The 18,049-nt window shown below is 35.8% G+C and overlaps 1 protein-coding gene across 3 annotated transcripts in view; it reads right to left on the bottom strand.

Annotated features, from left to right (window-relative positions):
• Positions 1-18,049, bottom strand: part of SETD2 (SET domain containing 2, histone lysine methyltransferase) — a 142,714-nt gene that overhangs the window by 70,885 nt on the left and 53,780 nt on the right. For all 3 annotated transcript variants that reach the window (XR_003567319.1, XR_003567320.1, XM_027842146.1), the window contains exons 6-9: positions 13,737-13,860; positions 11,007-11,084; positions 5,250-5,347; positions 2,705-2,831 (exon numbers count right to left, since the gene is read on the bottom strand). Coding sequence is in view for 1 of the 3 variants with exons in the window: in XM_027842146.1 (XP_027697947.1) it covers positions 2,705-2,831; positions 5,250-5,347; positions 11,007-11,084; positions 13,737-13,860 (427 nt within the window). In the remaining 2 variants the exon portion in view is untranslated. The remainder of the gene's footprint in view (positions 1-2,704; positions 2,832-5,249; positions 5,348-11,006; positions 11,085-13,736; positions 13,861-18,049) is intronic.

The raw sequence follows: 18,049 nt of genomic DNA on the forward strand, positions 1-18,049 counted from the left end.
AAAAAAAAAAAAAAAAAAAAAAAAAAAAAAAAAAAAAAAAAAAAACACCAAACCACAAAACCAAAAACAAAACAAAACAAAAAACAAAACAACCATGTTAAAACACTCCAAACCAAAACAAACAAAAAAAAATCCCACTTCATTTCTAAGCCTATATTAGGTAAAATAAGAAAAGTAATTAAAGCGCTGCAAAAATCTGAAGGAAAAAAATGGAAAATCCTGGGATCATTTAAAAAATTAAGGCCAGCTCCAGAAATTATATTTATTATGATAAAAATAGCACCTAGGTCCAAAATAACTTTGAAAAGATACGCATACTTAGACTGAAATTTTGAAAGACATTTGGAGTTGAATGACATGAATCCAACTAACAAGCCAGTTACATAAAAACAGTAATTTTTAAAAGCTATTACCAGCTATAAGTATCATAAATGAATGCATTCTCACAATATTCTAATGAAAACATAAAAAAAATTTAGGACCTGCACACAGCAGTATAATGTAATAATCACTGTTATGTGAAGAACTATAGGAGGTAAAGGTGGAGCTATCATGTAACACACCCCTAAGAAAAGGCAAACACCACCATAGAAGAAGCAACTTGAAAGAGTTATTGAAGACCTAAGAAAAGGAATTTGAAGATTCATCAATATCTAGCTGATACAAGCTGTGAAAACGTAAATATTATACTGCCCAACTAAAAGAGATTACAAATAACAATAAAAACAAGAGGAAAAGAATCCAGAAAAAAAGAAAGCAGGAATTCCAAACTCCTTTAAATCAGCAAGTGAAAGCAAAAATTAAAAGTTAAGGTGACATAAAGAGTCAAAGCAATACAAAATAAATGATTCAATACCAATCAAAAACTTTACTGAGAAGTTTAAAATAAGGGGTGAAACAGAACTCCCAAAGGAGGAAGACGTGAAAAATTATCAAATGAAAAACAAAGTTTCACACCATCTACCTAATGAACATAAAGAACAGTCATGTCAAGTGAGGTTGATAAATCAGTTTCTCCATAAAATTGGTAAGAGCCATAATTATTGGATCAAACACTTCATAGCTAATTACAAATTACTAGCAAGGCACTCTACCAACTTCCTTTGTATGTACTTATATATCAATGAGGACGAACATTTCCACATAAAAAGCAAAACAGGAAAAAAAAAAACCCCAGACCATAATCAAGTTGCGAGGCTCTATTACTCAATTTTAAAAGGTATACATCACACCAAATTTAACATGATAGTACCCTTCTGCTCTCTTCTGTGCATTCAAGGTTTTAGTGATACTTTTTCTTCTTTTCTTCCCATAAGTTATGATGTATACATTTATATCAAAACGTATGTATCCCAGGGACTCCTGAATCCTCCAAAGAGAGGTCAATATGTGCTTATATACTTCATAGAAAGCATTCAACAGCTTGCATTATGGGAAAAAAAAAAGAACCCAAAAACTCTCACAACAAAAATTCAAAGTATTGACTGAGTAAAAAAGTGCCCAAAAAATACCAGTAGTGTAAAAAGAGTACCTTTTCAAATTTTTTTCTAATTTAAATTTAAAGTTAAATTCATTGATCACGAATTTGCATCAACAGAAACTGCTTATGATCATTTGCCTCCTTTGGCAACTACAAAATCCATGACAAATTTCAACACTCATTGAAATCTCACAGAAATAAAGGAATATTTACTGTACTGGTCAAACCAAAAGAGATACTAAGTATCGTCCATTCCTCTGTCAATATGTTATACATCACTTTCGTAAATGATTTCGATGAAATTTTTGGATGTTTCCTCTCATATCCCAGAAGCTACTTTCTCTCATCCTCCAGTATCAATTAGTATAGTACTCATTAAGAAAACAAACAAACAAAAAAAACCAAAACTAACTGTTCTACTTATGAGACATGTTCAAAATTTTTCTAAATGGCACATTCTGTTTCTTCACAGAGGCAGTCATCTCAACAGTACAGACTAAGCTCCAATTCATATGTACTTCCTAAAGTTCCTAAAGCTCTAAAGGAAAGTCATGACTGGCATGCAGAAATAAGCATAGTGACCATAGTGGTGTATTTTCATTCTTCTCCTCTAGGCTGACAGAAAACCTACATTGGAAAGCTGTTGACCTCAATTTTATATTGGTAAGCAGAAGGAAGGGGAAAAGCATTTATGTAATGCCTAGTACGTGCTAGGCACTGTATTAAGAGCTTTGTTCACATAGCCCTAAAAATGTATTTAATGAGAAAAACACTTTATAATTTTGCCTATCTTGACTCTAACATCTAACTTTCCCTCCCAAGTTGATGTAATTGCTATACGGAGCAGTGTTTAATATCTTCTAGAGCTTCATTCTGTCTGCCTAATGTCCATGATCTAAATTAAGTATGCATACAAAACCAACACCAAAAAAGCCCTACAACTGGGGTGAAAATAATTTGCTCAAATTAATGATGAAATAATGTTTGAAAAGCTTCTGAAATGACAAGGGGCTTGTCATTTGTGAAATGATCACCAACAATAACTAAAAGAATGCATGACTGAGCTTCTATCAATGTTAATTCCTGGAGAGTTGCCACACTTGCCCTCAAAATTACATTTTCCTCAATTACTGGGATATTCAGATAGTGTTCTGCTTTTAAAAATACAAATAAGGAAGCTATTTTCCACATTACAAAAGTATAAATAGAGGTTGGAACACCTACAGAGTCCTTCTTACGAGATCTCTCCTTCTTCATTTTTCCTCCAGCTGCACGAATACTGACTCTATTTTCTCCTCCAAGGTAACCTCGGCAATTTGCTGAGCCACAGAAACATTTCTGAGCTTCTTTCCTAGCAAAGGAACACAAGGAAGACATCAGTTAAACTGAATAAGCAGTACAATAAAAATTTTAAATGGTGTATTACCTTCAGAAAACATTTGCAAATATATGAAAGGGTTTTTAGTCCATATCATAACAAGGATTAGTTTAAGGAATTGGAGAGTATTAAGCATATAGAACTAAGGGGAGACATGATAAGGATGATGGTATTTGAAGGGCTACTGCTTCAAGTGGAATTCAATCTGACAAGCACTTCTTAAGTAACTACTATGTGACAGGCAGTGGGGCAAGGTGCAGGAGATATGCTTGGTCTGAGAAGGCATGAACATAAGCAACAAATAATTGCAAAGAAAAATTTAGGCTTGAAGCAAATAATAACTTCCCAACAATTAGAATTATCCGAAGAGAGAATGGGTTAGGGTCAGGCACAAATCAATTCCCCCTCATTTGAGGTTTTCAAGCAAAGGATATGAACCCATATCAGATTTATCACTGAGAGAATTCTTGTTCAGGGATGGGCCATAATCGATGGTCTCCAGAATCCCTTTCGATTTTATGACTTTGTAACTTTGATAGCAGAGCCACACAATATTAAAAATTAGAAGGGACATTAATTATTATCTAATTTTTTTTTTGAGACAATCAGGGTTAAGAGACTTGCCCAGGGTCACATGGCTAGTTAAGTGTCTGAAGCTGGATTTGAACTCAGGTGTTCCTGACCCCCGAGCCCCAGTGATCCAGAACCACTGCACCACCTAGCTACCCTTAATTTATTCTTATATCACATGCATGAATCTCATCTACCATCACTGTAGGCTTTTCCTAATGTAAGCCTTGAGTTTCTCTCCTCTGGTCTTCTTTAATGGCATTATTATTCTCTTAGTAACCCAAATCAAAACTCTGAAATGTCTGACTGCTTCTCCTTATTTCCTGTATGTAATCACTGGCCACTTGCTCGCAATATCATTCTTACCTCTCCATCATTTCTTGATACCATCCCAGATCAGACTCTCATTACTTTAAACCTGGACTAATCTTCCTAATCAATTTTGCTATGATCCTCTCTGCATAGGCTTACTAAGAGAGGAGGGATGACTCTCACTGCACTCTACCCCAATACCACCATATCTGAACTATTGTATTAAGTGATACCCATGTAACAGCTGAAGTGGAAGAAAAAAAGGTTGTACTTGCTCCATTTGGGACATATTACTCAAAAGGCAACCCCTAAGTGTATCTATATTCTTGCAAATGGAACCAAGTTGGATTGTTTAGTTTCTTATTCTACATTTTCTCCAGAATATAATCTCGCTTCCCCCCAAAAATATACTTTTATAGTACTTCAATCCACTATCATTGTATAAAATAGCAAGGTTGAAAAGAATAATCCACAATTTAATAAAAAGTAACTAGCAAGCCACATTACTAAATTAGAACTTTGAAGCAGTCAGCATATGGTTTTTCTTACAGAAGCAAAGAAGCTGATTCAACTAGGAAAAATGCCTGGTTGGAAATATCTAGGAGAAGAGCTCTTGGAAATGCAAGACACTCAACCACACTGTTCATAGAATCCATGCCTTCCTGAGTAGGTACATCTCCAAGTTATTGGGTCTATTAGTATTTTACCCAGGAAAAAAAATTTTAATTAGCTTATTCCTAAGTTCTCCAAATCTAAAATACATAGAGAAAAACATAAATAAGAGTGGAACTCTGCATGAAGAAACACCAGTTAGTTGCCACAGAATATCACCTAATGGCCAGGAGGGGAGTTTATCACATTTATATAGTTTTCATCTGTTAACTGGATAACCCAGTCACCAGAAATTGGTTTATTATAATTTGAGTCCTGTTCCCTTCCTGCCAAAGTTTACGTAAGGGAAATATGCACACGTCAGCATGAATGCAAGAAAAAGTATATGAACAAGATTATATAAAAAAAATAAGTGACAGGCTTGGCATAGCAAAGTAACAAGATCATTTTATACTAAAACAATACTGGTGGTAATAATAATAATAATGACAATGTTGATGATAACAACTGACACTTGACACAGCACTTTACGGTTTACAAAGTTCTTCGATATACTCTCACATTTGATCTTCACAACAGCCCTGGATACAATAGGTAATTTTGGTAATATCAACAAGACTGTCTCTTGTCTCCTGGAGTAAATTAATTCCCAAGACTGGTTATTTTTCAAATATCCCTTTAGAAATACTGAACAGGGCCATACTGATAAAGACTAAATCTAGATAACTGAAAAAAATCTCACTGTATGCATTATGGTCCTTTAGCTTCTGAAAAAAACTGCTGCTGCCAAAAAAAACATCAGATTAAAAAAATCTTTTCATTTCACACATCATTTCCATGACCTTGAACCCAGAGTACACCCACCAAAATAGATTTAAAAAAAAATTTTAAACATACCCATATCGTTGAAACTGATAATCAAATGTTAACTCTGAACCTGAAGGAACCAATTTAGTAGTGAAAAAGCCAACCCTCAGCTGTCCATTCACAGTCCACTGAAAGAATATGAGATAAGGGGAAGGAAAATTATAATGGAACCAGAATTTCTTTAAATAATTTTTTTAAAAAATCAGTCTTTTCATTTTTAACATTCAATGTAAATAAGCACAGGGCATTTCAGAATATAAACATGTAGAAGTCTGAATAAAAGGAATTAGCACATAATACAGGTGTTATATCCATTTTGCAGAGAAAGAAACTGAGGCTCAAATGTAAATGATTTGTGTATTATCATACAGCTACAAAATGTTTGGGGTAAGACTTTAGTGCTCTTTTCAATATAATATCCAATCTTTCACTATAAGACACTGAAGCTCTGATACAACAGCACCATCAATCTGAGTAATTTTAGCTCTGTCTGACATGGCTATATCTTGCCTAACATTAACCAAGCCATAGGAGCAATGTTATTAATGGAGAATTATTTCAATCAAACAAAGCATTTATAAAGTGCCTACTAAGTATCAGGCACTATGTTATATACTGGGAATAGAAAGACAAATAATGAAAATACCTATTTACAAGAAGCTTACATTCTATTACGGGACACAAGTACATGTCCACATACATGAATGTAGAGAGAATATATACATAAACTATTTAAATGTAATGAATTTTGGAAGGACAGCACCATAGTTAGGTAGATTGAGGAAGTCTTCTTGTAAAAGGTGGTACATCAGTGACCTCTTGAAAGAAGACAGGGATTCTCTTAGGTGGAGGTGAAGGAGAGCATTCTAGATATAGGGGACTACTGATACAAAGGCATGAAGATGGGAGATGGAATGCCATGTGCAAGAACCAGAGAGACCAGTAAAACTGAATCATAGAAAGCAAAAAAATAATGCATAATGAGGTCTAAAATTAAACATATTGGGACAAAGTTATAAAGAACTTCAAAAGCTAAACAGATGAATATACATCACACCCTAAAAGCAGAGGTGGAGAACCTGCAGCCTCAAGGCCACAGGTGGCCCTCTAAGGTCGTCAAGTGCAGCCCTTTGACTAAAACTCTTTAATAAAAGGATTTGTTCTGTAAAACTTGGACTGAGTCAAAAGGCCACACCCAAGGACCTAAAAGGCCACATGTGTCCAAGAGGCTACAGGTTCCCCACCCCTACCTAGAGCAAGTGTTCTTAACTAGGATCCATGAACTGCATTTTATGCATTTAAAAACATTATTCTGAGAAGAGATCCATAGGCATCAGACTACCAAAAGAGTCCATGACACAAAAAAGGTTAAGAATCCCTATCCCAGAGGTGATAGCGAATCCTTGGAATTTAAGAAGGGAAAGACATGATAAGATCTATGCTTTAGAAAAACGAATCTGACGGCTATGAGGAAGGTGGGGAGGAGACTTAAGGCAGAGAGGCAAATAGGAGGCTTTTGCAATAATCTAGGCTAGAGGTGGTAGGATATGGCTATGTTGCAAGACAAACAGGCAAGATTTGACAAATGACTGGATATAAATAGATTGAAGAAGGCTAAGGTGTCAAAAATAACAAGATTACAAACCTGGGAAACCAAAAGAATGACAATGCCTTTGAAAGAACTAGTGATAGCTAGGGAGAGTGTATAGGGACAGGGTGGGGTAGAAACGCAATGAGCTTAGTTTTACACAAGTTGAGTTTGAGATGTCTCTGGTATAGACAATTTGAAACATATCAATTGATGATGTGGAACTGAATCTCAGGGGAGAAACTGAGGCTGACTATATGGATTTATGAGACAATTATATAGAGATAATAATTAAATGCATGGTAACTGATAAAGTCATCAAGACAGAGAATAGTTCCCAACAGAACCTTGAGAACACCCACTCTATCATGGGCCTGATATGGAAGATGAGCTAGTAAAAAAAGATGGCAACAAAACAGGAATGAGAACCAGGTGAAAGCAGTGTGACAAAAATCCAGATAGACTACATAAAGAGAAAAAGGCAGCAGGTCTATAGTGCCAAAATACTGCAGACAAGCAGAGAAGGATGAGAGCTCAGAAAAGACCATCAGGGGGAAGCTAGGTGGCACAGTGGATACAGTACTGGCCCTGGAGTCAGGAGGACCCAAGTTCAAATCCAGCCTCAGACACTTGACACTTACTAGTTGTGTGACCCTGGTTAAGTTGCTTAACCCCACTGCCCAGCCAAAAAAACAAAAAAACAAAACCAAAAAAACTATCAGATACTGTAATTTTAAGAAGACAGCTTTGGAATTAACTAGAGAAAAAGCAAGTGAACACAATGTGTGGTCATATTTTTCTAAGGGTATAAGTGGAAAAGTGAAGATAAAGGAGCATTTGGGAGAATGGCAGGACTTAGCAAAGTTTTTTAATGGGAGGAGGCAGTGAGGTAGAGAACAGTCAGCATAGTTGAGAGGTTACAATCTGCGGGAGATAGAAGGGGACGGGAATGTGAACCAGAGTATGAGTAGAGGAAATGGCTATGGTGTGGAGTAAGGCCACCTTACTGTTAAGAGAGTAGGAATGATGTCAAGGGTTTTGAGATGAAGAGTTCTGAACAACACTATAGGTTTCTGAGACATTAGGGGGATACTAGTTTATAATATATGATATTAATGCCTGATGCTCCTCACTATGTGGTTTTGTATTCTGATAAATGGAAAAGTCGACATTTTATAAATTCACTTTTATTTTAAATATACTAGAAGAAACCCTACTTAACTAATTGAATTCAATTCATTCATTCATTCAATTCTGTATCAGGAAACACTTATTAAGAGACTATTTATAAGGCACTATATGCTAAGCACTAGGAATAAATAAAAATACAAGAGCCCATGACCTCAAGGAACTTATATTCTAGTGGGATATAATATGTACACAGATAAGTAAATGCAAACTAATTTGAGAAAAGAGAAATCACTAATAACTACAGAGAAAGATAAGGATTCACATAAGAGGTAGCACCATAGCCAATTCTTAAATATTCTTTCATCTATATGCACATATATATTGGGAGGTAAGGATAACAAATGAGACTCAATAGTACTATTAAGATGCCATAACTGAGTCTAGTCAACAAGTGTTTATTAACCCTATGGGTCAGAAACTGTACTAAGCACTGGGGATAGAAAGGCAAAAACCAGACCTAGCTCTCAAGGAGTTCAGAGCCCACACAAACAACTACATACAAACAAGATATAGCCAGGATAAATTGGAAATAATCTCAGAGCAAGACACAAGCATTAAGGAGCATAGAGAATGGCTTTTGTAAAAGGGGGGATTTTAACTGGGATTTGAAGGAAGTCAAGAGGTGGAAATGAGGAGAGAATTTCAGGCATGAGGACAGTAGGTAAAAATGAAGGGAACTGGGAGATATCTTGTGCATAGTACAGCAAGGAAGCCACTGTCATTGGACTGCAAAGTATGTGGTGAGGGGGTGGGGGTAGGGGTGGAAGGAGTACAATCGCTGGAGTTTACTGAACAGGGAACCAGGGAATAGGGAACATGGCCTAACCTGTGACTTAGGAAAATCAATTTAATAGCTTAGTGGAGGATGGATGCTGGTGGGAAACCAGAAAACTATATTGCAACAGTCTAGGTAAGGTATAAGGGGATGCATAAGGGTGGTGGCAGGGTCAGTAGAAGGAAGGGGGCATAAATGGGATGTTGCAAGGGTAGAAGAGAATTAGCACAACTTGGAAAAAGACTGGATATAGGGAGTGAGAATGAAGAGTCAAGGATGATGCTTAGATTGTGAGACTGAGTGACTAAGAGGATGGAGGTACCCTGGACAAAAATAGGTAAGTTAGGAAAGAGGGAGGATTCAGTTTTATACAATGCTGAGTTTAAGATATCTATGTGACATTCAGTTCAAGATGTCCAACTAGGCAGATGGAGATGTGAGACTGGAGGTCAAAGAGAGAGGTTAGGGTTGAGTAAGTAAATCTGGAAATCACCAGTATAGAGATAATCACTGAATCTATGGGAACTGATGAGACTGCCAAGTGAAATACTATAGAGGGAGAAAGGGGCTCAAGACAGGGCCCTGTGGGACACCCTACTGGGCACAACCTGGATGGAGATCCGGCAAAGCATACCGTATAGGAGTGGTCCTACCATATAGGTAGGAAAAATACCAGGAGAGAACACTTAGAAAAACCCAGAGATAAAAGAGTGTCAAGGAGAAACGGGTGATTAACAGTGTATAAGGTTGCAGAAAGGTCACTGAGGATTGAGAAAAGGACATTAGATTTGGCAATTAAGAGATCATTGTTAACTTTGAAGGGAGATGTTTCAGTTGAATAATGAGTTTTAAGAAGAGAAAGGACATAAATGGAGGCACCAATGGTAGATGACCTTCTCAACACTGGAGAGATCAAGTGAAAGTTTTTGAGGAAAACCTTGTGGCATTTCCCATAAAGGAAGGGGAGTGTGGGAAGTCTTGGATAGGCAATACGAAAACAGGCAGTAAACAGGGAGTAGACAGATTAATAATAATCTGCAAAATCAAGCTGAGTTAGGGATGAGAATAGTGAAAGCAAGTAAGAACCACAATAAAAAATTCCATGTCTTTCAACATAAAAAGTAACATTTCAATTAGAGAAAATTACTTAAGGTTCACGAAAAACAAGCAATGATAGGTTCCAATATGTCCTATAATTTCTCCCACCAAATGTTCTTCCTTTCATCACATTCTTAGTAGCTAACCTTGCTGGTGACTGAGAGATGACCCCTATATAACTCCTGATGTTGCACCAAAAGCATCTCTTTTTGAAGTCTAACAGCTCTCTTTCATACTACAAATCCCAGAAAGTGAAGTGCTAGGAGAAGGTGGTAGGCATTTCCTCAACACTCCCCAAAACAATAGTATGCATTTTATTTTACAAGCTTTGCCTCTTGCTGGGTTGCTGCTACTGTTGTAGTTATTTCGTGAAGCATCTAAGGCTTCCCAAGGAATTTTTTTTGGTAGAGGGGTATAAAAGAGAGGAAAATGACACTGACTCACTTCTGGTTTTTTGTTTGTTTTTGTTAGGAAATTGGGGTTAAATGACTTGCCCAGGGTCACAGAGCTAGTAAGTGTCAGGTATCTGAAGCTGGATCTGAACTCAGGTTCTCCTGCCACCTGGGCCAGTGCTCTTTTCACCTAGCTGCCCCCACTGATTCACTTCTGTTAGCCTCCTCCCTAAGCCCCATCAAGACTAAGGTACAAGTACTACCTATCTAAAATTGCAGTGGTAGAATAATTTTAAGGTATAGCTATGTACATGATTTTTTTCCCTTTTAAAAATATCTCAATTTAGAACATCTGCCTATATTTAGGTACAACCTATATAGGGAGGAATAAAGCAGTTAGAAGTGTGCCCTACAGTAAAAATATTTTAATGCATAAAAGTCTTGACATAAACAAACGTCTGGAGAGAAAGGGTAAGGATAAGTTACGAATGATTGTTACAAAGAATTTCTTTAAATAACATGACATACAAAAACTTGAATTCTATACAGATTTTCAGGTAATAAATTTGTCATGTAAATTATTTAAGTATGTAAAAAATACATGTATTATTTCTTGGAGTTAAAATATTTTATACTATTTTAATGGTGGTTAAAATTTTATTCAATAAAAGGTGCTAAAAGAATGTACACTTCATCTTTTCATCATAGCTATGATTTTAAAGTTTCAATTGTACACTACTTACCTTCTGTGTCTCACAGTTTGGCTCACAGCTGTGGTTCATGAAACGAGAGCAGTTTCCTTTCTGAGTGGCATCTATTATCTGCAAATGCAATTTTAAAAATAGTTAAAAAGCAATTTAAATTTATATTTTCCCATGGTGTTAGTAAAGTTTTGAAGTGAATTTAACATAGAAAGCATTCTCAAAAAACAAAAAAAATAAAACATATATTTTACTTATACACAAAAATCAATCAACCTAATAGCCCTTCTTATCCCTAGTTACATCCCTTATTATATATGTACCATTAGACTAAAAGAACTGAGAATCCCAACAGCTAGGGGCAGAGAAGAGGGTCTAGGTTTCTGGTTATATTTGTTTTAGGAACTCTCAGTGTGGAAATTCCCTCCACTAACAGACTATAAATTAGCAATCTGCAACTTTTACAGTCTTAGAGAACTGTGTGGGAAGCTGAGAAGTTAACTGATTTGCTCAAGATCACAGAGTTAATATCTACTGGAAGCAGGAGACGAATCCAGGTCTTCCAAACTAAAAGGCTATTCCTCTATCCCTTACCACAATACTAATGTCTATAAAAATTCATCCTTAAATACCACATCATACAAAAGATACTGTTAACAAAGAATCTAATTTCTTTTTTCTGACTCATTTAAGGTCATATATTGCTTTTTCGTTTCTGTTAAATTATGTGACCATTCCTCAAGATTACCATTTCCTCAATGAAGTACGCAAAGTCTCAATAATAAATTATCTTCTTTCTGTACATAAGGGAAGGAAAAAAGCATTTATTAAGCACTTGCTATGTGCTAGGCACTACGCAAAGTGCTTTACAGATATCTCATTTCATCTTCATAACAAGCTTGTGAGGTATAGATACTATTATTATCCCCATTTTACATATGAGGAAACTGAGGCAGACAGTACAGAAGTTAAGTGACTTGTCCAGGGTCACACAACTACTGAATGTCTGAGGCTAAATTTGAACTCAGGTCTTCCAGACTCCAGGCCCAGGGCTCTATCCACAGCACCACCTAGTGGCTTACTATGTGAAAGTTAAGAGGAAGTCAATTTATCTACCCATCTTTTTTATATGTCTAGTCTTTATTTTCTTATTATTTGTATCAACTACTTCTTTCTAAAATGGGATGTCTTAATCTGGGGCCAGTAAATTTGTTTTTCTGATATTTTTATAACTATTTCAACATATTTAGTTTCCCTTGCCATCCTATGTACTCCATCTTATGCACTTAAAAATATTATTCTGAAATCCAAGGAACCATTGGCTTCATATTGCCAAAGGGGTCCATGACACAAAAATGGTTAACAACTGTTGCTCTATAAGTTCTTGAAAAGGCTACTTTCTCAGCTATCAATGTCTCGTACACAATATACAACTGTAGAAACACACAAAGTGGGCCTTCAAAATTGTTAACCAGCAAAGGACTGCTAATCTATTCAACTAACAGTTTGGTATAAAGTATACAAGGAAAAAATTGCATTTTCCTTCTCAGTTTCCTAAAGTGACTAGAAATTTAAATTTTCTCAACACTTTCTAGATCATATCTCAAATGTCAAAAATGTAGCACGTACTGAATTATTACTCCCATAGATTCGCTGAATTTACTAAGAAGTAAATAACTTGAAGTGGGGGAAAAAAATATGGATAGGATAGTGAAACATAAATTATACCCACAATCTGTCTTATTCTCAGAGATCTTTCTCCAACTTTCCAAGTCATTACATTTCGGTTCTACATTTTTCCTAAAACACCTTCTCATTTGATTAAAAAAAAAAAAAAACAACAACCAAAAAACTGGGCCCTCATGGGCCTGATCCCACTTGCTGATTGGCACAGTAACTTTAACTTTCTTCATTTCCAAACTGAGCTGATTCATCTCTCCTTAGCCTAAAGGCCCAGTGGCTGACCATACTGATACTGGACTTAGTGTGAACATCCTATCTAAGCTTTATCTTGTCTGTGGCTCAGACTCCTAAGCCCAAGAAATTTACCAGCTTCAGACACAGAAGTACATCATTATACCTGGCCTTCTCACTCATCTTACCTCTGCTAGTATACATTTCCCATCAGATTTATGCAGCCATATAAAAAAATTATTTTGTACAAGCACACTGTCTCCTTATTCAAAGAACTTTCTTTACTTGAAAACATTTCTCCTACACTGATAAGCTCTTCCTGCTTCTGTACACTCCCATCTCTCACCCAATTATATCTGATTTGTTGAAATCAACTTAAGTTCACATTTATTATGTTAAAACTTCCTTGTCTTTCCATTTCACATCACCTTCACCTTGGCAAAAACAAAGTACTACACTGTCCTTAAAACCATTATTTAACATCTTCCTTTTTCTGTTTGGTAAGTTGATCTATTCTCTGGTCTCTGCTCCTCTTCTTATTCATCAGTACATCACTTGGTGCTCTATTTATCTCCTATTCTGACAGCAACATAAAAAAAAATAATAACCTCCCCTTTTTCAGTCCCTTCCCTTTTACTTCTCAGAGTAAACTGATTCAGATCTCCTTACTGTAGCTTTCACTTTCATTAGATTATCAAAACTTCTCTTCTACTAAAACTATTATTGATTCTTTCTGGACCCTGTCATTTTAAAGTCAACATAGTAAATTACCAAGTCCAACAAAATAGCTACTATTCTATACATTAATTATTTCTCTTTATTAGTTCCAGGGGAAACAATCCCTGAGAGTTAACTTACCTCATCATTCTTCAGTGCCATGAAATAATAGTGAATATTCTTGTTACGGGCATATTCCTTTACCCTGGCTTTAAATTCTTTATGGTCTAATACCTCTCCACAGTATTCCAAGACAAAAGTATTCCTATAAAATTCAAGGGGGAAAAAAAAGCACAATTCCCTATATTCAAAGCTGTAAACAGTTACCCTATCATGCAAATTAAAAACTTACTACTTTAGACAGTCAACTTATTTAAAAACTTATCACTTTAGACAATCAACTTATTTCTAACAAGACACACTGATAAGCATGTTAGTTTAGCTTTAAATAGTATAGACATTAGCATCATCCATACAACAGGTTAAGAGCTTTAAGGCAATTTGGGAATTTACCTGAATAATTTTAAGCTGTATACTCTGGAAGAAAACAATTAGCATATGTAATTAAACAAAAGACTACTTGACTCTTGATTACCTTACTCTCTTAACATCACTGATGACCTTAAATACAATGTTCTTAAGCCTAAAATATAATGTCTAAAATGACCAAGGATCTTAAAAATCCAGTATCCTTTTCTCACTCACTCTTCTTGAATTCTTATGTAGCATTTAGCATAGTTTCTGCTCTTTCGTTTAATTCCTCCCTCAGTTTGTGCAATGCTGTACTAAACTGGCTTTCCTTGTGTGTTCTGATAGCTTTGGCTCATACTAGTGTCCATTCTCCCTTCCCCCTCTACTGTTCTCCTCCTATCCCAAATGTATATGGTCCCCAAATTTCTATTCAGACACTTCCTAATGACCTCATTCTATGGCTTTAAACTCACCTCTACAACATATAGCTCTCATTTTTATCTTCATTTCTACCCTCTCTCTCATAGATCCATTCCACATTTTTATTTGCCTGCTACAGCTTTCTATCTATTATGTCCCAAAATTACTTCAAACTTATTAAGTACAAAGACTTGGCTCACCTTTGCCTAAAACAAGCTTTTTCTACTATACATGCATTTTAAGAGCATCATCATTCTTCAATTACCCAGGTAAAAAGTCATCTTTGCATTCAAAATCTTTTATGATCCCTAATCCACCACCAAGTTTCACTAATTTTTCCACTATAGTTTTTTTTACATTCTTCTCTTCCATAATTAATGCTACAGACTACTTCAAGCAAGAACTAATTATGTTAACTATTGTAAAAAAAACAATAATCTCCTAGTTACACTTGTCTCTTCTCTATCCAGTTCTTCCTCAATGCTACCACTAGACCTGATCGTTCAAACATCATCAATGGTTCCACACTACTTAGAGTATAAAAGTTTGATTTCTTTCTGATGTAATTCAAGGAACTATGAAATATGGTCCTAGTTGACCAATCCTATTTCCTACTCAACTTTGCTGAATCTAACAAACTTATGTGAAGTCATTATCCCCCAATGACCCTTACAACATTTTGAACACTACCTGCCACATTTGGCATGTTTTGTTCCACTCTCCACTCTCAATTTATTCAAATACTATGTATCTTTTTGTTTACTGACAAAAGCACCCAAACAAATGTCATTTGTTATTAAATATTCAGTGAAATGACAGCTCCTTGAAGGCAATGGCTTTGTTTTGCCTTTGCATCCCCAAAATCTAGCAAAATGAGTCACTACGGCAGGTATTTAATGCTTGTAGAACTGAAATGATCTCTTCACGAAAAATTTCCACTTTTGGAGAATTCTCAAGAAGCTTATAAAACAGTAAGAAATTTAAGACAATTGTAACAATGTATATAACAAAGTACCATAGGTGACTGAATGACAGATATGTTATTTGTACATGAGGAGATAAAAGAGAAGAATAGCATAGGATCAGTAACAATTCCTGACAGTGGAAGTGTGCTGTGCACAAAGCAGACAGAATGTGATGAGATATTTAGGTCAAATTTTCAAGGGCTGGTATGATATAGGTAGGCAGAAGGGACAGCATAAGAAACAGTAGGAAACACTGGAGTCTGTTTGGGGATTACAGATGGTCCTGTTTGGCTGAGAACAAATCATGAAGGATCCTCTGAAAACCAGAATAGGAACACTTAAAATTCTTGTGTTTTTCATTTTTCAACTGCTTAGTTCTTGGTAGCCCAAACTTATTATAAAGTATTATGAGAATAAGAACCATGTATCACAATTACTTTGTACACTTCCTGTGCCCACCTATCTTTTATGAACAGTGGGTGCTTAATTTCAAGTGCTTGGCTCTTCCTCCTTTTGAAGAAAACAGTTTTCATTTTTAATAATACCTATTCGGGAAGCAGAAAATACTAAATCTTATTTCCCTAATCGCAACTATTTCGGATCACCAGATCTTTAAATGGTCATTTCATAATCATACAATTTTGGCTCTTAAAAGGATCCTAAAGGCCCAGTTCAGTGTTATCATTTTACAGAATGTAACGGAGTAGTTTTGCACTATAAGAAATGATCAAAGTGGTAGATTCAGAAACTTGTATGAATTGACAGCAGAGTGAAATGAACAGAACCAGACAATTTACATGATGATAATAACATAAAGGAAAAGAATTATCAAAGGCTTAAGAACTGATCAAAGAAATGAGCAATCATGACTCCCAAAGCACGATCACAAAGCCTGTCTTGAACCTGTGGGCAGAGGTAAAGGACAAGACACGCAGACTGTAATATATATTTTCAGACATGATCAATGTGTGATTTTTTGCTTAATTATAATTTTATTAAAAGGGAGGGCTTTTGGGGGGGCGATAAGTGGAAGAAATAAGTAGTGATGATGCAAAAAAGAAAAGTATCAATGAAACATTTAAAAAAAACACAAAAGAAAAAAAAACACAGAAGGGAGAAGAAGTTCATAAAGGGAGAAAGACAAGTACGGAAGTGCTGGTATTACCATATTAAATATATCCTTCCAGGGATGGAGAACTTGCAGCCTCCAGGCCATATGTGGCCCAAGTGGGGCCCTTTGACTGAATCCAAACTCCACAGAACAACTCCCCTTAATAAAAAGGTTTGCTCTGTAAAACTTGGACTCAGTCAAAAGGCTGCCTGAAGGGCCTAGAAGGCTACACGGAGCCTCAAGGCATCAGGTTCCCCACCACAGTTTTAGACTAATAAGCTGTGCATGACAGAGATTCATAGTTTTATATACAATCCTCTTTCTGTTCTTTGACTATCCAAATGTTCATCTGTTTTAATGCTTAATGTTCATATTTTTTAAAAAAGTTTTTCAAAAAATTTTCCTAATCATTAATAGTAAGAGTAATACAAATTAAAATAACTCTGAAGTTTCATTTCACACAATGGTTAACAAAAGATGGGAGCAATCAATGTTGGAAGGTCTGTGGGACTATATACACACTGTCACACAGTTGTCAGAGTTGAGTCTAAAGCATACTGAAGACCAATGTGAAATTAATCAAGAAAAATGTCAATTTGGCATTGACCTGTTAGTCAATCAATAAACAACGATTAAGTGCTTACTATGTGCCACATACTGTGCTAAGCATTCAGAATACAACATATAAACAACTATGTTAAGATATATACAGGATAAATTGGAGGCAATAAACATAATAGAACATTTATATGGGGGGGTCAAGAAAGACTTCGTGTAGAAGGTGAGATTTTAGATAAGACTAGGCACGGGGGACAGCCAGTGAAAATGCCTGGATTTGTGACATGAGTGTCTATCCAGTGTCACTGAATCACAGAGTACCAGGAAATAAGTAAGGTGTAAGAAAACTGGAAAGGAGGAGGCCAGGTTATAAAGGATTTTGTGTACCATTTTATATTTGATCCCAGAGGCAACAGTACTCACTGGAATTTCTTGAAAATCAGACCTGTGCTTTTAGGAAGCTCAGCTGAGTGAAGGATGGTTTGGAGTGGGTACAGACATTAAGCATGGGATCAAGGTGGAGGAGAGAGGATTGAAATGACTGCTATAAAATAAAGAAACCACCAATACAATCTTTTTTTTTTTAAATAAAGTGAGTCATATTTATGGAAGACCTTCAATACCAGGCTGGGAGGTCAGAAGGTGTTTTTAAGCAGAGATATGATATGATCAGAGATGGGCTTTAGGAAGGTTCACCTGGTAACAATACAGAAAGATCAGAAGGAGGTACAGAACTAATAACCCCAAGTGAGAAGTCATAATGGCCTCAATAGCAGCAGCAATGGAAAGGCAAACTAAATCAAATGAACATGACTTACTAGATATGAAAGGTGAGTCTGGAATAACAATGGGTTTTAAACCATATAGTCATGAAATAGTGTAAAAAAGTGAGAAAGAAAGGCGTTTTTGAAGTACAGTTAAAGAAATTG

Source organism: Vombatus ursinus, unplaced genomic scaffold, assembly GCF_900497805.2.
Source record: "Vombatus ursinus unplaced genomic scaffold, bare-nosed wombat genome assembly UNPS02014867.1, whole genome shotgun sequence".
NCBI lineage: Eukaryota > Metazoa > Chordata > Mammalia > Diprotodontia > Vombatidae > Vombatus > Vombatus ursinus.